The 25155-nt window shown below is 37.6% G+C and overlaps 1 protein-coding gene across 1 annotated transcript in view; it reads left to right on the top strand.

Annotated features, from left to right (window-relative positions):
* Nucleotides 1-25155, top strand: part of csmd2 (CUB and Sushi multiple domains 2) — an 819059-nt gene that overhangs the window by 551724 nt on the left and 242180 nt on the right. Inside the window, exons 33-36 of the mRNA XM_061882497.1 lie at nt 450-563; nt 11057-11152; nt 13522-13725; nt 21139-21263. Coding sequence (XP_061738481.1) covers nt 450-563; nt 11057-11152; nt 13522-13725; nt 21139-21263 — 539 coding nt within the window. The remainder of the gene's footprint in view (nt 1-449; nt 564-11056; nt 11153-13521; nt 13726-21138; nt 21264-25155) is intronic.

Below are 25155 nucleotides of genomic sequence, written 5' to 3'. Positions count from 1 at the left end.
TGTTGCAGCCATGAAATTCTAAGTTAATTATTATTTGCAAAAAAAAAAAAAAGTTTGTGAGTTTGAACATTAAATGTATTGCCTTTGTAGTGCATTCAATTGAATATGGGTTGAAAAGAATTTGCAAATTATTGTATTCCGTTTATATTTACATCTAACACAATTTCCCAACTCATAATGAAACGGGGTTTGTGGAATGCCAATGATAGCATGCTAATGTTTTTGGCTAGCTTTGTCGCTCATTGTATGCATTTACTCCTAAAATGTATACAATGGAATTTTCTATTTTTTAAAACATTAGCTAAATAATAATTAAAAAAACACACATTGTCATTATGGGGTATTTTTTGGTAGATTTTGAGGACAAAATGTAATTTTTCCATTTTGGTATAGGGCCGGAACCTAACTCTCTGTTCTAATGACTCACGGTGTCTTTGTATGTTTTCTAGTGGTGTTCAGCCAGTTCGCCTTCTTCCAGACCGCTCTGAACGACGTGGTGGAGGTGTTCGATGGACCCACTCAGTCCTCCCGGGTCCTAAGTTCCCTATCTGGATCCCACACAGGTACTTTAACACACACATACACAAACAAACACACACACATGCTTGCTGCTTTAGAAAGATGACAAAGTGAATGTATTTTTATACCTTGATTTAATTTTTCACCAGTTTTTTCTCAAATTATTATTTTTTTAATAACACTTTTAAAACGTGCCTCTGTCCATTAAACATTGATTTTGTAGTCATTATAAATTTCTGAGCAATGATAGTTAAAAAACAAACAAACAAAAACATAACAGTTATTGGGTGTCCAAAAGGTTCCTTACTCGTAACCGTATCAAAAATAAGTTTTACATTTTTTGTTAATTTTTTTTTTTACTTTCAATACTTAAGTATTTCGATCAACTTCCGATCCATCTTTCAAAAGTACGTTTTTATAATTTTTTTGTTTAGGTCTTAACTAATTAACTTAACTCCTATACAATACAAACAAATAAACATCTAATTTTTTTTTATTATTTATTCTAATTTTGACCCTTTTGAGGCCATTTAATCAGGTTTTAATTCGTAAAATAATTCGTGTTACACACATTTACACCAATTGAAAAGTTCGACGTCATTTGATGAAGGGTTGAACTAGGGCTGGGCGATATGGCCTTTTATTAATATCTTAATATATATTTTTCTTGAAACTTCATTAATATATGCTACTTTTAAACTTTCATAAAGAGAGGGAAACCACAACTAAGTCAATTTAGCAAAAGTGTATTTATTAAAGAGTTATTAAGCAGTGGCACAAACATTCACGTCATTACCAAACCGAAAGTGCAAGATTGTCAGTAAAATTTTAAAACAAGCTATTAGTGCACTTTTGTGCATGATGTCACTAAGATGACATATCAAAACAACACTAAATCAAAGTGCACTTTTTGTACAGAACTTCACTACAATAGTTTAAAACAATTAAAGTGCACTTGTGATTTTTTTAGATTATTTTTAATACATTTGCAAAAAATTGGGTATTTTTTGTAGAATTTTGAGGACAAAATATGATTCAATGCATTTTGGAATATGGCTGTACCATAACACAATGTGGTTAAAGTCAAGCACTGTGATAACAATGTATACATTTTTTTTTTAATAAATTAGCAAAAAAATGAACTTTTCACATTGGCATTATGGGGTATTGTGTGTAGAATTTTGAGCAGAAACATGAATTTAATCCATTTTGGAATATGGCTTAAACATGACAAAATGTGGGAAAAGTGATGCATATATATATATATATATATATATACATATATATATATATATATAAAATTGCCAAAAATAAAACAAAACTTTTCACATTGTCACTTTGGGGTATTGTGTCTAGAATTTTGAGGGGAAAAAAATCATTTTTGGAATATGTATTTGACATAACACTATGGGGAAAAAGTGAAAGTGCTGTGAATACTTATGCACATGTGTTTATATATATACTGCGAATGTATGTATATATATATATATATATATATATATATATATATATATATATATATATATGTATGTGTATATATGTATGTATATGTATGTATATATATATGTATGTGTATATATGTATGTATATATATGTGTGTGTGTGTGCAAAAAATAAAAACTAACTTTTCACATTGTTACTATGGGGTATTGTGTGTATAATTTCTTGGAAAATAATTAATGTAATCGATTTTGCGACCCCAAAGGGAATAAGCGGTAGAAAATGGATGGATTTTAGAGTTTAAAAAAAAAAAGCGTATATATATGCATATATTCAGAGCGTAATGACGTCACGTTATCTAGGAGACACTGAGAGGAACAAGCGGTAGAAAATGGATTAGAAAGGAATACAATAATTAATTTAAAAAATCTAAACAAATGTAACTTTTTTTAATTTAGGACTTCCTGCAGGCAGAGTTTTGGATGCTGGCGGGCCTTATCCGTAGTTTAGGGACTGGTGCTCTAACATAACAAAATGTGGAAAAAGTAAAACATTGCCAATACTTATGTACATGTGTTTTGTATTTTTTATTTTAGTAAATTAGCTTAAAAAAAAAAAAAAAAAATATATATATATATATATATATATATATATATATATATATAAGAACAATAATTTCACTTTGTCATTATGGGGTATTGTATGTAGAATATTACGGACAAAAATAAATGTATTCTAGTTGTAAGGATGTGATATAACAAAATATACAAAAAAGTGAGGCATGTGAATACTTTGTGTTGGCTCCAGCCTGTGACTCCACAAAATCAAAGAGGTTTTGCTTCGGTTTGAGTGGAGTCCAGCCTGGAGAACACATTTACTTTACAGCTCTGTAAACAATATTACCTGGGGTCGGCCAAGCGGAACGGACACTGTCTGGCAAAGGAAGCGGGCGCAGCAACATTGAAATGTGTCACACGTGTCCATAAACACACCCAGCTTCCTTAGTTGAGCCAAGATGAAGATTTTTATGTCCGACTAGATCAATAAAGTGAGGTTCTTGAAACACACTGCAGCCTCACATATGTCTAGACTGAACTAAGGGCCCTCGTTTTTATCCCAAATGGCTAATAAATGATTGAAAAGTTTAAATTGAATAGTTAGCCCACAGCATAATGTTGAATTAAAAATAAAATAGTAGGAGAAAAAAGCGCAAAAACATTGTTTACTGCTGTTATTTGGCATTATAGTGGTAAATGAATTCCAGCAAAGTATGAATAATTAAGGATACATCAAATATTTTTTGTAGCCAGAGCATAAAAAAAACCTTGTAAATATATTTTATAACATTATGAGAGGCGTGTAGGAATGAAATAGTCAACTTTAGTGTGAATTGTGAATTATATTTATATAGCGCTTTTCTCTAGTGACTCAAAGCGCTTTACATAGTGAAACCCAATATCTAAGTTACATTTAAACCAGTGTGGGTGGCATTGGGAGCAGGTGGGTAAAGTGTCTTGCCCAAGGACACAACGGCAGTGACTAGGATGACGGAAGCGGGAATCGAACCTGCAACCCTCAAGTTGCTGACACGGCCGCTCTACCAACCGAGCTATGCCTTTACACTGAAACAAGGCAGGACTGGATGTTGTCTGAGGCTGAGCCAATCAGTGGCCAAGATACTAAACCAGGATTTCTTTGGTCTCATCAAGTTCTCACTACTTGATGAGTTTAGTTCATTTAACCTTTTTTTTATGAAAATCCTTCATTTATGCACGCTAAAAAACAAAAACAGAACTAACAACATTTTTTATTTTAATTGTATTTATTCTATTGTTTTAAATGAATATGCTTCTAAGGGCCACTTGTTTATGTGCAATACTAGGATATTCAACTAAAACAATAACGCTGCTAATCGCTAGGTGGCAATTAGTGCGATAATCACTTGATGGCAGCTTGCGTCACTAATTGCTAAAATACTGCAAATCGCTATCCTTCCTTGGATGCTGACAAGGAATATAAAAATTTGATGAACATTTTACCATGAATTGATTAACAAGTTGAAAAACTTATTCGGGTGTTACCATTTAGTGGTGAATTGTACAGAATATGTACTGTACTGTGCAATCTACTAATAAAGTATCAATCAATCAATCAATCAATGATGATTTATTAATTTGTATTTCAAACCTGCAAGGCACAGATTCTGATTCCTGGTGTGTCCATTTGCTTCAGAATCAACATGATTCAACCTGATTCTCGAATCGAACAGATTCTGGTTGTCTAATAGTTGGTATAATAATTACAATGAAGCATTCTCAAAACAGGTTAGAAAAGCGCCTTCTGGTTGCATTAATACGTAAAAAATTTATTATGGTATTTAAAAAACAACAACATATGTATATATTGGATTTTTTTAAACAATTTATTTATTTGAAAAAAATATATTTGATGTATATATATATAATATCAGAATATACAGTATATGTGCGTGTGTCACACACTGTGTCCAATATTTTCACAAAGATAAAATAAGTCATATTTTTGGTTAGCTTAATAGTTATAACAAAGGGACATTATTGCAATGAGTTGATAAAACATTGTCCTTCACAATTATAAAAGCTTTTTTTTTTTTTTTTAAACTACTACTCTGCTAGCATGTCAGCAGACTGAGGTGGATCCTGCTGAAATCCTATGTATTGAATGAATACAGAATCGTTTTGAATCGGAAAAATATCGTGTTTGAATCGAAAATCGAATCGAAAAAATCAATATATTATCGAATCGTGACCCCAAGATTCGATATTGAATCTAATTGCGGGACACCCAAAGATTTGCAGCCCTAATATATATATATATATATATATATATATATATATATATATATATATATATATATATATCAAATCAACCTTATTTATAAAGCACATTTAAAATTTACCACAGGGGTAGCCAAAGTGCTGTAAAATGGACAAGTTAAAAGATAATACGAGGACCGAGCAAACAACACAACACAAACAGAACATGATAAAAAATAAATAAATAAAACATAAAAACAGGTTCACAGCAGGTGTATAATGTGGCGCCATTGCAGGATGGATATCACTTAGTGTTAAAAGCCGAGGAATAAAAGTACGTTTTTAAGAGAGATTTAAAAACTTGAAGAGAGGGAGGCTTGTCTAACACTCGGAGGTAGGTTGTTCCAGAGCTTGGGAGCAGCAGCGGCGAAAGCTCTGTCACCTCTAAGCTTCAGCCTTGTGTCAGGGACCGTCAGTAGCAGCTGATCGGCTGATCTTATGGATCGAGTGGGGCGGTAAGGCTGAAGGAGGTCGGAGAGATATGTCGGCGCGAGGTTGTTTAGACATTTAAAAGGAAATAGAAGGAGTTTAAAATAGATTTTTAACCCCCCCCCATGCGTCGGTAAGGTGGGCGGGGTTGGGGGCATGGGGGCGCAAAACATATTCAGCAAATGTCACGGATACAAAGGATTATGGGTATTTGTTGTGTTGCGTTTATGTTGTGTTACTGTCAGGATGTTCTCCCGGAATGTGTTTGTCAATCTTGTTGGGCGTGGCTTCACAGTGTGGCACATATTAGTAAGTGTTAAAGTTGTTTAAAACACAACCATCAGTGTACCCTGTATCACCCAGTATGCCTTTCAATCTTGAACGTGCAATTGCGGAAGCTGTACACAACATATTGCCGGACCGACAATCGGTTCGTACATGTTGTTGAAGGTGTCTAAGGCAAGGGCTTCACAGCACGCCCTTATTCTTGTAATCAGGATGAACGCTATTGGATAGTCGCGGGAATGTTAGCGGCTCCAATTGTCATCGTTACTCTGTGAAACAGGTTAAAATAGCTTTGTGAGTGGTAAAGGCGGACAACCTCTGATGTATTTCAGCGGGCGGTTGGCGGGCGGGTATGGTCCTGATAAAATGTTGGTTCGGGTAGATGGCGGGTGGATGACGACTTTGGAGATGCGGATGATATAATTGCCTATCCGCGCATCTCTAGTATGTATGTATGTATATATATACATATATATATCTGTAAAATAATAATCCTGCTTTGGATAGAAATCTTTTTTTTGTGTGTGTAAAATATTATTTCATGTCACATAGCTTGCAAACAATATAAACATTTTTTTGTGTTTGGTATTTTGCTCGGACTGCATAGCCGTGATTAGTGTACTTTTTTAGTACACCATTCCTGGGTTTTCATCCTCAGCCCGTCCCCTGCCTCGACTTGTTAGGAGCAGTATGGACAATAAAAGTGAGTGTGGTTCCAAAATGGTTATTTGGTGTCCGTGGTCATTGTTCGCCATGACGACGACACACAGGAAGCTCTGCACTTGTCAACAAGACTAGTGGTTTCTCACTCAGGAAAACACTGCCCCCTAGTGTTTTGGAAGAGAATTGCAAGTCACGCGTTGTCTTTCTTTGGCAAAACCGCGGGGGGATATAAAAAAAAACAACAAAAAGTTGACAATCCCCCCTGCAGTGGAGTCACGTACCCCCTGTTGAAGACCCCTGGTGCAGAGCGTTGAGGAGTTTATTGCTTAACAGCTGGAACATTAATGGCCAACGTTGCTCCTCGTAACTGCTGAATCTCAACCAGTCAGCGTCAGCAACTCCGTTTGGCTGCTGGCCCCTCGCCAAAGCCCCGCCGCCCGTCCTTCAAAATGCAGAGGAGCCGCTAAAGGGTGACCTAGCTCACATCTGGAAGCTGACCAGCGCCTTGACAAACCGCACGCTGACACGTGTGTGACATGTTAGGGCGATTGAAACCCGCTGTCCCCTGCAATTACCTACCCAGCATGCCCCTGCAGGGGTTCCGGCAGCAGTGGTCGGGAATCTTGACACCTGGACAGACCGGAGTGGCAGCCTGACGACGCAACATCCAACATCTACGAGAGATCAAAGAGACAAGGTTCTGCAGACGCACAGTGCAATGTTTCCTTCAGCACGTCTGCCTCACCCCCGCAAGCAGGCAGGCATGGAGTCATTAGATCCTCCGCCGAGAGACCGTCTGCAAGTCCAGGACCAGACTGACAGATACGCCTGAGCGCTGTTTTGCTGTTGTGTGCCACTCCGATAATGGTGTCCCGATTCATGGGCTTAACTAAGGCACCGTAGAACTATTTTGTTTACACACCTAAAAAACAAACTCCATCCATTTTCCTCCCCTTGACTGAGGTCGGGTCACGGGGGCAGCAGCCTAAGCAGAGAAGCCTAGCCTTCCGTCTCCCAAGCCACTTGGTCCAGCTTCTCCAGGGGGATCCCGAGGCGTTCCCAGGACAGCCGGGAGACATAGTCTTCCCAACCTGTCCTGGGTCTTCGCCGTGGCCTCCTACCGGTCGGACGTGCCCTAAACACCTCCCTAGGGAGGCGTTCGGGTGGCATCCTGACCAGATGCCCGAACCACCTCATCTGGCTCCTCTCTCTAAGGGAGAGACCCGGTGGAGGAAACTCATTTTGGCCTCTTGTACCCGTGATTTTGCCCTTTGGGTCATAACCCAAAGCTCATGACCATAGGTGAGGATGGGAACGTAGATCGACCGGTAAATTGAGAGTTTTGCCTTCCGGCTCAGCTCCTTCTTCACCACAACGGATCAATACAGCGTCCGCATTACTGAAGACGCCGCACCATCCACTCTTCCCTCACTCGTGAACAAGACTCCGAGGTACTTGAACTCCTCCACTTAGAGCAGGGTCTCCTCCCCAACCCATAGATGGCACTCCAGGCGAGTACCATTGACTCGGACTCGGAGGTGCTGATCCTCATTCCGGTCGCTTCACACTCTGCTGCGAACCGATCCAGTGAGAGCTGAAGATCCTGGCCAGATGAAGCCATCAGGACCACATCATCTGCAAAAAGCAGAGACCTAATCCTGCAGCCACGAAACCGGATCCCCTCAACGCCCTGACTGCACCTAGAAATTCTGCAGGACAGCTTGTATCGCCCATGATATCGCACGGAAGTAAACACGTCGCAGGACGACTCGTATCGCACATGGTATTGTACAAAAGTAAACACGCTGCAGGACAGCTAGTATCGCACACAAGTAAACACGTCACAGGACCGCCTGTATCGCACACAAGTAAACACGCCGTAGGACGGCTTGTATCGCACAATATATCGCACACACGTAAACACTTTCGCAGGGCCTTTTGAATCGCATAAGGTGTCGTACAAAAGTAAACACATGATGCTTGTATCGCACACCAGTAAACAAGCCGCATGGTGGCTTGTTTCGCATATTATATTGCACCCAAGTACACACGCCACAGGATGGCTTGTATCGCACTTAATATCACACAAAAGTAAAAAGGTTTGCAGGACCTTTTGAATCGCATTGGGTATCGTACAAAAGTAAACACGCCGCATGATGGTATTGTATCGCATATTATATTGCACTCAAGTACACGCGCCACAGGGTGGCTTATATCGCACATTATATCGCACACACGTAAACACATTCGCAAGACCTTCTGAATCGCATAAGGTATCGTACGAAAGTAAACACGCGGCAGGACGGCTCGTATTGCACACAAACACGGCGCAGGGCGGGTTGTATCGCACACAAGTAGACACGCCGCAGGACTGCTTGTATCGCACCTGGTATCGCACGCAATTAAACACGCCGCAGGACTGCTTGTATCGCACACGGTATCATACAAAAGTAAACACGCCGCAGCATTGCTTGTATGTCACATGATATCGCACACAAGTAAACACGTTCACAGGACGGCTTGTATCGCACACAAGTAGACACGCCGCAGGACTGCTTGTATCGCACGTGGTATCACACACAAGTAAACACGCCGCAGGACTGCTTGTATCGCACATGGTATCATACAAAAGTAAACACACCGCGGCATAGCTCGGTTGGTAGAGTGGCCGTGCCAGCAACTCGAGGGTTGCAGGTTCGATTCCCGCTTCCGCCATCCTAGTCACTGCCGTTGTTTCCTTGGGCAAGACACTTTACCCACCTGCTCCCAGTGCCACCCACACTGGTTTAAATGTAACTTAGGTATTGGGTTAAGTGCTTTGAGTCACTAGAGAAAAGCGCTATAAAAATATATAAAATATTTGTATATATATAGTATATAAAAATGTTTTAATTTAATATTTGATGTGAAGTAATTGGAGCATTAACTAGGTCAATAAGTCATAACTTTGGTTTTAATCATTATTTTTCAAAAATGACATTTTAACTGTTTTTAACTGCTTTTTAATCTAACAATTTGTTCTTAAAATGATTAGCATTTGATTTTTGAATGTATATTTTACCTCTGTTTTAAATGTTATTTTTTTAGTCTGTGCTTTGCCTGTAGTTCTTTGTGATGTGCAGCCTTTTGTTCTTCAAATAAGGTTCTTTTTAAAGGGCTTTACCAATGTAGTATAGATACCATACCATACCCATACTTTATGGCAGGGGTGTCCAAAGTACGGCCCGGGGGGCCATTTGCGGCCCGCAGCTAATTGTTGACCGGCCCGCCACACATTCTGGAAATGCTAAAGCAAAAATAAAAAAGAACATTGAAAATATTGGAATGAGGTGAAATCTATCGAGACTGTTTTTTTTTCTTTTGTCTTTATTTATTTTTGCCATTCCCCCCCAAAAAAAATATTACAAAAAACTTTGTTATAATGAATTATTTTCAAAGCTCCAATTAGATCAAATATTTCACTTTAAAATGTTTTATTTGGAAAACATTGCATATATTGTGTAGTTGCCATATAAAAACATAAACTTTTTCTTTGACAAAAAAGGATAAAACAAACAAAATAATAGTTTAAATTTAACAGATATACCTGAAATTGATCTCGTAACTTAAGTGTTGAAAGTTAAAAAAAAACCTAATAAAAATTTATCACTTTCTGAGTGGGGCACCTTTTGGAACCCAATATATATTCAGTGGTATTTTATTTATCTTTTCACTGTGATTACTCAAAAATAATGAAGAATTAAAATCAATGGTGTCAAGCATTATTTATTTTTTAGGGCTTTAATTACTAAATACTGCATATTTCAGTTTTACTATTAAAAAAAACAAAGATGTTTTTGACACAAAAGCCATAAAACCTTTTTTTTTTTTTTTAAGTTGATATAGAGATTTACTGTAAGCGTTAAATGAAAAATAATAATAAAAAGTTGACTTATTCTTAACATTTTATTAACTGAGACACATTATGGTCCCCGGGACCCCTAAAGATAAAATACATTTTAAAAATTCATTTATTTTGTTATAGTTTGAAAAAAATATATATATCGAAATGGCCCCTGCATAATTTATTTTTTCCATGTGTGGCCCTCAGGGGAAAAAGTTTGGACACCCCTGCCTTATGGTATGGTAGATATATCCCTCGATAATAAGTTTTTATTACTTTTTGAGCAATGACAGTTTGAAAGAAAACAACAACAACAAAAACTGCTGACATGACAGCTTTGTGCTGCTAGTGTCCAATTAACACTTTATTTTTATTGGTGTTTTTGTGTAGTATCATTTAAAAATGTGACCAACAGTGTTGGTGAGTCACCACAGTTTTTCCCACAGGTCAGGCATCTATTTGTGGTGGTGTGGTCGGGGGGCAGCGGTGATGACCAAGAAGAACGCAGAGTTGGAATATAATTACAACACTTTATGTACATATTTATATAATATTTACATATCTATATAATATGTAACTACAAGCTCCATTCACAGACTGTCCCATTGCTTTTATGAGCGGTCGAGCGACTCAAAAGCCGGAAAAAAAAAAAAAATATATATATATATATATATATATATATATATCGTTTTTTTTTATTTGTGGCGGCCGTAATTCTTTCGTGGCGGGCCGCCAAAAATAAATGAATGTGTGGGAAACCCTGCACGTACTTGGTTGCCATGACAATTCAAACCCCCAAACATATGTAACAGCCAAAAAAGTTCCCCAGTAAGTAACTGTAGTCCAGGTGCACTTCAAGTCGTGTTCAAGGTCCTCACAGAAGAGATAAAACCGAGCCTGAACTCCAAGTCTGTGCTTCAAGCGAAACCACGAGAGATGAGTTTATCGGTTTGTAACGTCCCAAATTCTTCCCTCGTTGCAGGCGAGTCGCTGCCGCTGGCGACGACCAACCAGATCCTGATACGCTTCACCTCCAGAGGCCAGTCCAGCTCCAGGGGATTCCACCTGGTCTACCAAGGTGAGTTTCTTACCCCTACACTTGACAATATGCAGATGGTATGATAATTAGCAGAACGCCCACAATACTGGGACACATGGTGTGATTTATCAAGGCGGAAACTGTTCCGCGGCCGCTCTTTTCCGTCTTGATGCAAACCGCTTAAAATAGCTGTCGTGGTCAAAAGTTTACATACGCTTGCGAAGAACATAAAGTCATGGCTGTCTTGAGTTTCCAATCATTTCTACAACTCTTATTTTTTTGTGATAGAGTGATTGGAGCACATACTTGTTGGCCACATAAAAAACATTCGATCAATCAATCAGTTTACTTATATAGCCCTAAATCACAAGTGTCTCAAAGGGCTGCAGGCAAGAAGGTAGGTAGGTAGGTCGGTCTTTGTTGTCATTGCACTAGTACAACACTTTGTTTTCAGCACAAACCCGTTCAAGATTAGACAAACAAACAGTGTACAGGGTTGCAGAACAGGAACGCTGATGGGTCGCCATGAGGCGCCCCGTAAAAGATGCGAAAAAGGTAAAACGCTGGGGAAAAAGATGAGTAAAAAAATTAAATCTAGACTGGGCTCGCTATGGGGGCTTAGTTTGGAGTGGGAGAAAAAACCTCTATTCAATGCACACATAAGCATGTTACATTTAATCACGACAAACTCGCAACAGAGGGGCGGGGAGTTGGGGCCCTGGAAGGGGACCGCTGCTTTGAAGCGCTGCCATCCGGACATCACACAGAGGAGTAAAAGCTGTGGTGAAGGCGTGGGGTGGGGGTGAGGTGGGGCTATGTGTGTAAGCCCAATTGTCTCGGGTGTGATGATGTAATGTTTTTTAGACTGCAAAAGTTTGACTCCAGGTGTCGTAAAGGAGGCAGGGAGGTCAAAAGCGTCCATCATTGACATACTTGCCAACCCTCCCGGATTTTTCGGGAGACTCCCGAAATGCAGCGCCTCTCCCAAAAACCTCGTGGGACAAATTCTTTCTCGAAAATCTCCCGAAATTCAGGCGGACCTGGAGGCCACGCCCCCTCCAGCTCCATGCGGACCTGAGTGACGTGTCAACAGCCTGTTTTCACGTCCTGCTTTCCCACAATATAAACAGCATGCCTGCCCAGTGACGTTATAACTGTAGAATGATCGAGGGGGAGTTCTTGGTTTCTTATGTGGGTTTATTGTTAGGCAGTTTCATCAAAGTCCTCCCAGCCCGGTAACAACACACAACAACAGCAGTCACGTTTTTGTCCACCGTAAAGCAGTTTGTCTGCCGTAAACAGCAATAGTGTGACACTCTTAAACAGGACAATACTGCCATCTACTGTACGTTTTGGGCCATGCTAGGGAGAGATGGAAGATTCCAGACTCGAGTGCATTTGATGAAAGCCCTTTTGTGTGTGCCACAAAGCAATGCATCATCAGAGAGGGTGTTCAGCATGGTTAGAAAAATAGTGACAGAGAATAGAACAAGGATGGACAATTCAACCCTTAATTCAACAATGAGTAGATGTGTGTGTGTGTGTGTGTGTGTGTGTATGTGTAAATAAATTAACACTGAAATTCAAGTATTTCTCTTATACATATATATATATATATATATATATATATATATATATATATATGTATATATATAGTAAAGTGAAGTGAATTGTATTCATATAGCGCTTTTTATAGTGACTCAAAGCGCTTTACATAGTGAAACCCAATATTTAAGTTACATTTAAACCAGGGTGGGTGGCACTGGGAGCAGGAGGGTAAAGTGTCTTGCCCAAGGACACAACGGCAGTGACTAGGATGGCGGAAGCGGGAATCGAACCTGCAACGCTCAAGTTGCTGACACGGCCACTCTACCAACCGAGCTATGCCGCCCACTGAAATTCACTGAAAGTCAAGTATTTCTTGTATATATACAGTATATATATATATGAAATACTAGACTTGGTAAATTCTAACTGTAAATATACTCTTCCGCTCTTAACCACGCCCCCAACCACCCACCCACCCAACCCCCTACCATGCCCCCCCCACCCACACACACACACCACCTCCCGAAATTGGAGGTTTCAAGGTTGGCAAGTACGATCATTGAGGTTTCGTCGGGGGTGTTTTTCAAAACAGCCCGGTCCTGTTTCCACAGCGTCAAGGCCGTTCAAGGGAGTCAAATCGTAGATTAGGATGTTTGTTTTCCATGAGCAGACAAAACAATGACTTGCAAAAGCCACGACGACAACAGATCCCACATCAGGGCAAGGAAAAACTCAACCCAATGGGACAATGAGAAATCTCGGAGGTTGTTTTCTGTATTTACACATACAAATAGTATCTGTAAGTATATTATTTCCGTTTGGAAATAACAAAGAGCCACATTTTGTCTTCTTGTGTTCAGCGGTGCCACGGACCAGTGCCACACAGTGCAGTTCGGTCCCAGAGCCCCGGAATGGTCGACGGATGGGCAACAATTTTGCAGTTGGCGCCGTCATCCGCTTTGAGTGCAGCCCAGGTTATGTGCTGGAGGGCCCGGGCGCCATCGAATGCCTGACGGTACCCAACGCCTTGGCACAGTGGAACAGCTCCATCCCCGGCTGTATAGGTAGGACACCCGGCAACAAGGAACACACACACACACACCACACACACACGCACACGGGTTTTTTTTTATTCTTTCTTATCTTCCTTTCTTCATTCTGCTTGCAAAACACGACAAGTTGCGTGCGAGCCTTCGCGTTAACCTGCCACAGATGTGCGCTGCCAGCGATCGCCTGTGGAAAAACAAGGATATTCACCCGTGCAGCAACACAGGTGGCAGGTCACAAGTGCGCCTCACACATTGAGGCCGCCCAGCAGCATCGTGCCATATTTCTCTCACACACACACACACACACACACACACTCGCGCGCACACACACATTTTTATATTTCTTACCTTCTTGAGACCTGAGAAAAATGTCTACCTCTTTAGGACCAGCCTTTCTAGATATATAAAGATGAGTATTTACCACATTAATAATATGTACATACTATGCAAATATAAAAAAGCTTGTTGTGGAAAATGAGTTGGAATTTCCCAAGAAAAAAGTCACAAGTTCACAAGAAAAACTTAGAATTTTGGTAGTAGTATAATAAAAGCCGTCATTTTACTCAGCACAAGTCAAAAGATTACAAGAAAATCTGAACATTTGTGCAATATTATGTCAAAAGTTGGAATTGTACTCAGTAACAGTCACAATTTTACAAGAAAAAGCTTACATTTTTGGCAATTTTATGAAAAGAGTCGCAGTTTTACTCCACAAAAGTCACAATTGATAAGAAAACTTTAACATTTTGGCTAAATTATAAAAAATAATCTGAATTTTACTTGGCAAAATTATGACTAAACTAATAATTTTACTCCAAAAATGTCCCCATTTTAAAAGGACAATAAAAATAAAACCTTAGAAATACAATAGGGTCTTCTGTCCCAAAGGGACATTCGTTCCCTAAAAATGGCAATATTGAGATAAAAGTCTGTATTTTATATGACAAATGTCATCATTTTGCATTAAAAAGTAATAATTTTATGAGAAAATATTACAATATTACAGAAACAGAGAGAATATGAGAAATTGTTCCCAATTTTATAAGAAAAAAGTTGACACATTGTGAAAAAATGACTGTTTTAATTGTTTATTTCTTTATTTAATTTTTTGTTTATAATTGTTTTTTAAAATTCAATATTTATTTTGTTTTTACAGTTTGTCTCTATATACATATTTATTGGAATTTATGTTATTAATTTTGGCCAAAGGGGGCGCATTTTAATTTTTCACACAAACTTGTTATTTCATATGTTGACCACAGGGGGAGCACTTTTAAAACCGAAACACAGTCAATTTGAAAAATCCCTACTTTTTGGGACCACCCTCATTTTGATCGATTTCACCACAAATGAGACATTCTCTATTAGATGCAATGGTTTTCCATATTGGGACCATGATTTATGTCCTAATTTCTTCACACCTCCTCATATGGAAGATACTTTTTCTTGTTGATGTTTCAAGAAGGGTAGAAATACAAGAAAACACACACACACATTTTTTGTATTTTTTTACCTTCTTGAGACCTGAGAAAAATGCCAACCTCTTTAGGACCAGCTTTTCTAGATTTATAAAGATTTAGATTTACAACATTAATAATATATACATACTATGCAAATATAAAAAAGCTTGTTGTGAAAAATTAGTTGGAATTTCACAATAAAAAGGTCACAAGTTCACAGGAAAAACTTTGAATTTTGGCAGTATTATAATAAAAGTTGTCATTTTACTCAGCACCAGTCAAAAGATTACAAGAAAATCTGAACATTTGTGCAATATTATGTTAAAAGTTGGAATGGTACTCAGTAACATTCGCAATTTTACAAGAAAAAGCTTTCATTTTTGGCAATTTTATGAAAAGAGTTGCAATTTTACTTGACAAAAGTCACAATGTATAAGAAAACTTTAACATTTTGGCTAAATTATAATAATAATCAGAATTTTACTTGGCAAAATTATGACAAAACTTACAATTTTACTCCAAAATTGTCCCCATTTTACAACATTAATAATATATACATACTATGCAAATATAAAAAAGCTTGTTGTAAAAATTTGTTGGAATTTCACAAGAAGAAGGTCACAATTTCACAAGAAAAACTTTGAATTTTGGCAGTATCATAATAAAAGTCGTCATTTTACTCAACGCAAGTCAAAAGATTACAAGAAAAACTTAACATTTGTGCAATATTATGATAGAAGATAAAAAAAATTACTAGACAACAGTCGCAATTCCACAAAAAAAACTTGAAATGTTGGCAATTTTATGAAAAATGTGTAATTAAAATGTACAATTTTATATATGACTTTAAAATTTGGGCAGTATTAGAATAATAATCAGATTTTTTACTTGGCAAAATGACAAAAATCATAATTTTACTAAAAAAATGTCACCACAAGAACAGCAACAAAAATTGGTAATGTCATAAAAGTCAGAATTTTATATGACAAACATCACCATTTTGCATTAAAAGGTAAAAATGTTAAATAAAAAAGTAATAACTTTATGAGGAAATAATGCAATATTACAGAAACTGAAAGAATATGAGATATTGTTCCCAATTTTATAAGAAAAAAGTCGACACGTTGTGAGAAAACGACTGCTTAGGTATTTTTTTTATTTTTTTTGTAATTGTTTTTTAATCCTCATTATTTACTTTATTACAGTATATCTCTATACACATTCTTATTTACATTTTTTATTTTGGCTAAAGGGAACGCATTTCAATTCCTCACACACTCACTTGTTATTTCATATGTTTACCAAATTTGGAGCACTTTTAAAACAGACACAGTCAATTAAAAAAATCCCTCCTTTTTGGGACCACCCTCATTTTGATAGACTTCACCAGCAGGGGTGCACATGAGACATTCTCTATTAGATGCAATGGTTTTCCATATTGGGACCATGATTTATATCCTAACTTGTTCACACCTCCTCATATGGAAGCTCCTTTTTCTTGTTGATGTTTCAAGAAGGGTAAAAATACAAGAAAACACACATATTTTTGTATTTTTTACCTTCTTGAAACCTGCCAACCTCTTTAGGACCAGCCTTTCTAGATTTATAAAGATTTATATTTACAACATTAATAATATATACACACTATGCAAATATAAAAAAGCTTGTTGTGAAAAATGAGTTGGAATTTCACAAGAAAAAGGTCACAATTTCACAAGAAAAACTTAGGATTTTGGTAGTATTATAATAAAAGTCGTCATTTTACTCAGCACAAGTCAAAAGATTACAAAAAAATCTGAACATTTGTGCAATATTATGTTAAAAGTTGGAATTGTACTCAGTAATAGTCGCGATTTTACAAGAAAAAGCTTACATTTTTGGCAATTTTATGAAAATAGTCGCAATTTTACTCGACAAAAGTCCCAATTGATAAGAAAACTTTAACATTTTGGCTAAATTATAATAATAATCGGAATTCTACTTGGCAAAATTATGACAAAACTCTTAATTTTACTCCAAAAATGTCCCCATTTTAAAAGGACAACAAAAATGCAACCTTAGAAAATACAATAGGGTCTTCTGTCCCAAAGGGACACTCGGTCCCTAAAAATGGCAATATTATGATAAAAGACAGTATTTTATATGACAAATGTCATCATTTTGCATTAAAAAGTAATATTTTTACATAAAAAAGTAATAATTTTTTTAGAAAATATTGCAATATTACAGGAACAGAGAGAATATGAGAAATTGTCCTCAATTTTCTAAGAAAAAAGTCGACACATTGGGAGAAAATGACTGTTTTAATTATTTTTTTTTAATTTATTTTTTGTTTATAATCGTTTTTTAATCGTCAATATTTATTTTGTTTTTACAGTACGTCCCTATATACAAATTTATTTTAATTTATTTTATTATTTTGGCTAAAGGGGGCGCATTTTAATTTTTCACACAAACTTGTTATTTCATATGTTGACCATAGGGGAGCACTTTTAAAACAGAAACACTGTCAATTTGAAAAATCCCTCCGTTTTGGGACCACCCTCATTTTGATCGATTTCACCACAAATGAGACATTCTCTATTAGATGCAATGGTTTTCCATATTGGGACCATGATTTATGTCCTAACTTGTTCACACCTACTCATATGGAAGATACTTTTTCTTGTTGATGTTTCAAGAAGGGTAGAAATACAAGAAAACACACACATTTTTGTATTTTTTACCTTCTTGAGACCTGAGAAAAATGCCTACCTCTTCAGGACCAGCTTTTCTAGATTTATAAAGATTTAGATTTACAACATTAATAATATATACATACTATGCAAATATAAAAAAGCTTGTCGTGAAAAATGAGTTTAAATTTCACAAGAAAAAGGTCACAAGTTCACAAGGAAAACTTAGAATTTTGGCAGTATTATAATAAAAGTTGTCATTTTACTCAGCACAAGTCAAAGTTTTACAAGAAAATCTAAACATTTGTGCAATATTATGATACAAGTTGGAATTTTACCAAACAACAGTCACAATTTTACCAGAAAAAGATTACGTTTTTGGCAATTTTATGAAAAGAGTCGCAATTTTACTCGACGAAAGTCACAATTTTAGAAGAAAACTTTAACATTTTGGCTAAATTATAATAAAAATAATCGGAATTTTCCTTGGCAAAAGTCATAATTTTATTCCAAAAATGTCCCCATTTTACAAGGACAAATTGACAACATTGTGATAAAAAAGTAATATTTTTTTATTAAAAAGTAAAAAATTTATGAGGAAATATTGCATATTACAGAAACAGAAAGAATGTGAGAAATTGTTGCCAATTTTATCAGAAAAAAAGTTGACATATTGTGAGAAAAAGACTGCTTTTAGTTCCCTTTTATTTTTTTTATTTTTTGTGTGTACTTGGTTTTTAATCTTCATTATTTACTTTAAGTTATTACAGTATGTCTCTATATAGATATTTATTGTATATGTTTCATAAATACCTTTTGGCCAAAGGGGGCGCACTTCAATTTCTTACACACACTTATTTCATATGTTGTCCATAGGGGAGCAGTTTTAAAACCGAAACGCAGTCAATTTGAAAAATCCCTCCTTTTTGGGACCACCCTGATTTCGATAGATTTCACTACCATGGGTGCAAATGAGATCTTTATTTTTTTGTTTTTTTGTGATGTCCTCAAGGCCGATGACAAAGGAGTCACGGACCACAGATGGCCCCTGTACCACACTTTGGGCAACCCAGCTGTAGAAGCCAACTGTTAATGGCCACTATAGTCTTAGTAACGTTGTGTATTTGTTCATCCTACGGTCACATATGGGACACGGGTTGTCTTACTTTAGCTCTGGATGTCGTAAAATCAGCTGTTCACCTGGCGGATTTTCAGGGGGATGAATAGGGAAGTCCTCCTTTATCTTGTTCTATACTTTATCACTGCCTTTGCAACTGTCAATGTTTACTTTTGTATGCACATTAAATCAAACAAAAAATCCTGACTTTGGAGCAATGTTCACAGACTCTATTATTTGCCTCTCTATTACAAACCCCGTTTCCATATGAGTTGAGAAATTGTGTTGGATGTAAATATAAACGGAATACAATGATTTGCAAATCCTTTTCAACTCATATTCAGTTGAATGCACCACAAAGACAACATATTTGATGTTCAAACTCATAAACTTTATGTTCTTTTGCAAATAATAATTAACTTAGAATTTCATGGCTGCAACATCTGCCAAAGTAGTTGGGAAAGGGCATGTTCACCACTGTGTTACATCACCTTTTCTTTTAACAACACTCAATAAACATTTAGGAACTGAAGAAACTAATTGTTGAAGCTTTGAAAGTGGAATTCTTTCCCATTCTTGTTTTATGTAGAGTTTCAGTCGTTCAACAGTCCGGGGTCTCCGCTGTCGTATTTTACGCTTCATAATGCGCCACACATTTTCCATGGGAGACAGGTCTGGACTGCAGGCGGGCCAGGAAAGTACCCACGCTCTTTTACTACAAAGCCATGCTGTTGTTACACATGGCTTGGCATTGTCTTGCTGAAATAAGCAGGGGTGTCCATGATAACATTGCTTGGATGACAATATATGTTGCTCCAAAACCTGCGTGGACTATTTATCATTAATGGTGCCCTCACAGATGTGTAAGTTACCCATGCCTTGGGCACTAATACACCCCCATACCATCACAGATGCTGGCTTTCAAACTCTGCGCCTATAACAGTCCGGATGGTTATTTTTGTCTTTGTTCCTGAGGACACCACGTCCATAATTTCCACATATAATTTGAAATGTGGACTCGTCAGACCACAGAACACGTTTCCACTTTGCATCAGTCCATCATAGATGAGCTCGGGCCCAGCCAAGCCGGTGGTGTTTCCGGTGGTTGATAAATGGGTTTTGCTTCGCATAGTAGAGTTTTAACTTGCACTTACAGATGTAGCGACCAACTGTAGTTACTGACAGTGGTTTTATGAAGTGTTCCTGAGCCCATGTGGTGATATCCTTTACACACTGACGTCATTTTTTGATGCAGTACCACCTGAGGGATCAAAGGTCCGTAATATAATCACTTACGTTCAGTGATTTCTTCAGATTCTCTGAACCTTTTGATGATTTTATGGACAGTAGATTGTAAAATCCCTAAATTCCTTGTAAGAGCTCGTTGAGAAATGTTGTTCTAAAACTGTTCGACAATTTGCTTCCAAAGTGGTGACCCTCACCCCATCCTTGTTTGTGAATTACTTAGCATTTCATGGAAACTGCTTTTCTACCCAATCATGGCATGCACCTGTTCCCAATTAGCCTGCACACCTGTGGGATGTTCCAAATAAGTGTTTGATGAGCATTCCTCAACTTTATCAGTATTTATTGCCACCTTTCCCAACTTCTTTGTAACGTGTTGCTGGCATCAAATTCTAAAGTTAATGATTATTTGCAAACAAAATAAATGTTTATCAGTTTGAACATCAAATATGTTGTCTTTGTAGCATATTCAACCGAATATGGGTTGAAAATGATTTGCAAATCATTGTATTTCGTCTAACACAATTTCCCAAATCATATGGAAACAGGGTTTGTAGATGCACTGGTTTTCGGTATTGGGACCATGAAATCGGTCCTAACATGTTCACCGGTCCTCAAATGGACAGTATTATTCCTTGTTGGTGTCTCAAGAAGGGTAGAAATACAAGAACACACAAACACACACACACACACACACACACACACACACACACACACACACACACACACACACAGGCAGCTGTAACAGATGCTCTGTGCATATGCGAACTGTGCATCACAATCTGGAAAAAAACCAGCGTCGGAATACTAGTGGAATAAAGAGACCTGATCGGATGATTAGTTCAGTTACCCCTAAAATGAAACATTTGAACAGTATCTACAGAAAGTAGAATTATTATAATTACTGTACTGCTCTCTTGTCTTCCCGCAGTTCCGTGTGGGGCCAATCTCACTTTTCGCACCGGGACCATTTTGTCTCCTGGGTTTCCAGAGCCTTACCTCAACAGCCTCAACTGTGTCTGGAAGATTACCGTTCCAGAGGGATCGGGAATCCAGGTTTGTATCACGCGAGGGGAGCTGAGGGGGTCACAAAACCAAAATAGCATCGCTCAAAACGTGGGCCGCGGTTATAATGATTATCGGAAGTATTTTAGAAATTCTAAAATATATCCATAATTAATCAGAAATATTCATGATGTTAGGTAAAACACAAGGCTGGGGTTGTATGCCGGTACTATACTGCCTCTGAAAAACAATGGTATGTTTTTTAGTAGTTTTTTTTTGTTTTTTTACGGACACGTTGTGACATTGCTGGTAAAACGAGCAAAGACCCATGTTAGGCAACACACACACACACACACACACACACACACACACACACACACACACACACACACACACACACACGGCGTACTTGCAAGCAGAAACAGTGTGGATATATAAAAGGGAGAATGTACTCATTTTGGCTTAAAAACAAAGGATAAAGTTGAAGCTATTAGCAGGATGTGGTTAGCTCTTACTCATGTTATCCCCAGTCGGGAGTGATTCAGCTCCTTCTAAATCACTAATCCTCATCTCCATGGCGACCCAAAAAAAACGAGTTTACCAGTATCGTCCCTGCAGGACGAGGAATAGCTAAACATACTTCACTACACACCGTAGGAGGATTCAATAGCTCGCCGCTAGCGCTACACAATGTAAACAAATGGGTGGATTGAGGCGAACATTGACTGTAATGATACCAAGTACAAGAGTGTATCTATTCAACATCACAAAATCCTTAGTTTTTTTTTATTGTTTATAAACTCAGCAAACTTTTATTTTGACCAATGTATGATCCTGTAACTACTTGGTATCGTATCGATACCCAAATGTGTGGTACCATCCAAAACCAATGTAAAGTATCAAACAGAAGAATAAGTGATTATTACATTTTACTCAACGCAAGTCAAAGTTTTACAAGAAAAACTGGACAGTCGTGCAATATTCTGATACAAGTTGGATTTTTACTCAAAAACAGTCGCAATTTTTAAAAAAAAAGCTTGTATTTTATGAAAAGTTGCAATTTTACGCGACAAAAGTCACAATTTTATAAGAAAACTTGTAAACATGAAAAAACTAATCAGAATTGTACTAGACAAAATTATGACAAAAGTCATAATTTTGAATAAAATTATGACAAAAGTCATAATTTTACTCCAAAAATGCCACTATTTGACAAGGACAACAACAAAAATGGCAGCATTGCGATAAAAGTCGATATGTTGTATGACAAATGTCACCATTTGCATTAAATAGTAATCATTTTACATTAAAAAGTACACATTTTACGATAAAATTTTGCAATATTTCAGAAACAGTAAGAATATGAGAAATGTTTCCCAATTTCATAAGAAAAAAGTCGACACATTTGTGACAAAACGACTGCTTTTAGTATTTTTTTGTTTGTTTGTAATTGTTTTTTAATCTTATTTATTATTGTTGATTTAGTTCAATAATAGTTCCAAATATTATGGCGATCTTGAACTCCCATATATCAGGGGGTCCGCAGAAGTAGGTAGGTAGGTCTTTGTTGTCATTGCAACAAGTACAACAAAACTATGTTTTCAGCACAAACCTGTTCAAGATTAGACAAACAGTGTACAGGGTTACAGAACAAGAACGCTGATGGGTCGCCATAAGGCGCCCCGTAAAAGATGGGAAAAAGGTAAACGCTGGGGAAGGATGAGTAAAAAAATACAATCTAGACTGGGCTCCTAAGGGGGCCCAGTCTGGAGTGGGAAAAAACCTCCATAGCAAAGCACATTCACATATTACAACATACATCTCGAGATATCTAGCAACAGAGGGAAGGTAGTTCAAGGTCATGGTGGTAGGCCGCAGCTCTTCAGGCGCTGACCATCCATTCATCACCCCTACAGGATTTGCGTCGAGGGCGTTAGATTGGGGGTAGGGGGGGTGTATGTGTGGCGTATATTTTTTTGTGGATGTGTGTGTATAAGCTCATAGTGTGTCTCTGTTCCGCGGCCTTGATGTATTTGGCGTCGCTAGTCCAAAGTTCACAACAACAGGTGTGTGTCCATGAGAGACACAAAAGGGAGTTTGTTGTGTCTTCCTGCAGTGATCTTCGGGAGAGTTTCGAAGCCAGGGAAACAATCCAAGTTAAAAAGATTTGTATGCGAGTGAAAATAAAATTTGCTTTTCACTCTAAAATTGTCTATGACTGGTCCTCAAAAACTGCGGGGTAGACAGTCCGATGTAATCCACAGTTCTTCCCGCATCCTCCAATCATTTGTGCCAGCTTTGGGGTACTTTGAAGACTGCCAGCAACTTCCAATTTGTCGACGAACCAGAGCAACACTTACTCCAATCAGCAGATGTCCTGTTGTCATAATTCCCAATAGGTGGATATCCTTCTTCTCCCAAGAGTCTGTGGTGTGTCCAGCAACAACCGCTTGGTCACGACAGCAGGTTCCCCCAAACCCAAGATCTTGTCAATTTTGTTGAGGCCAGTTAAATAAGAAGTGAAGGTTGGCCATAAAATTTGCCTTTTTTTAAATATATTTTTTGGGGATTTCCCCTGCAATTTTTCCACAAATCTAAATGTTTTTGAACTACACATTAACATTGATCCAACACTGTGTAGTGTCGGTAAACTGATATTAAATATTGACATTTTTAATTCCAATTTAGCATTTAAGTTAGTTTGGGATTAGAAATGTTACATGGTCATATGTGACTATCTTAGTACCCCACGATAACAAGATAGCTTTAGGACCAGTGTAAATGATATATACAAACCCCGTTTCCATATGAGTTGGGAAATTGTGTTAAATGTAAATATAAACGGAATACAATGATTTACAAATCCTTTTCAACGCATATTCAATTGAATGCACTACAAAGACAAGATATTTGATGTTCAAACTCGTAAACTACTTTTTTTTGCAAATAATAATTAACTTAGAATTTCATGGCTGCAACATGTCCCAAAGTAGTTGGGAAAGGGCATGTTCACCACTGTGTTACATCATATTTTCTTTTAACAACACTCAATAAACGTTTGGGAACTGAGAAAACTAATTGTTGAAGCTTTGAAAGTGGAATTATTTCCCATTCTTGCTTGATGTACAGCTTAAGTTGTTCAACAGTCTGTGGTGTTGTTGTCGTATTTTACGCCTCACAATGCGCCACACATTTTTGATGGGAGACATGTCTGGACTGCAGGCGGGCCAGGAAAGTACCCGCACTCTTTTACTACGAAGCCACGCTGTTATGACACGTGGCTTGGCATTGTTTTGCTGAAATAAGCAGGGGCGTCCATGATAATGTTGCTTGGATGACAACATATGTTGCTCCAAAACCTGTATGGACCTTTCAGCATTAATGGTGCCTTCACAGATGTGTAAGTTACCCATGCCTTGGGCACTAATACACCTCCATACCATCACAGATGCTGGCTTTTGAACTTTGCACCTATAACAATCCGGATGGTTATTTTCCTCTTTGTTTCGGAGGACACCACGTCCACAGTTTCCATATACAATTTGAAATGTGGACTCGTCAGACCACAGAACACTTTTCCACTTTGCATCAGTCTATCTTAGATGAGCTCGGGCCCAGAAAAGCCAGCGGCGTTACTGCCTGTTGTTGATAAATGGGTTTGGCTTTGCATGGTAGAATTTTAACTTGCACTTACAGATGTAGCGACCAACTGTAGTTACTGACAGTGGTTTTATGAAGTATTCCTGAGCCCATGTGGTGATATCCTTTACACACTGTTTGTTTTTGATGAAGTACCGCCTGAGGGATCAAAGGTCCGTAATATCATCGCTTAGGTGCAGTGATTTTTCTAGATTCTCTTAACCTTTTGATGATTTTACGGACCGTAGATGGTAAAATCCCTAAATTTCTTGCAATAGCTCGTTGAGAAATGTTCTTCTAAAAA

The sequence above is a fragment of the Nerophis ophidion genome, linkage group LG21, assembly GCF_033978795.1.
Source record: "Nerophis ophidion isolate RoL-2023_Sa linkage group LG21, RoL_Noph_v1.0, whole genome shotgun sequence".
Lineage (NCBI taxonomy): Eukaryota > Metazoa > Chordata > Actinopteri > Syngnathiformes > Syngnathidae > Nerophis > Nerophis ophidion.
This window is presented reverse-complemented; position numbering and strand designations above follow the sequence as displayed.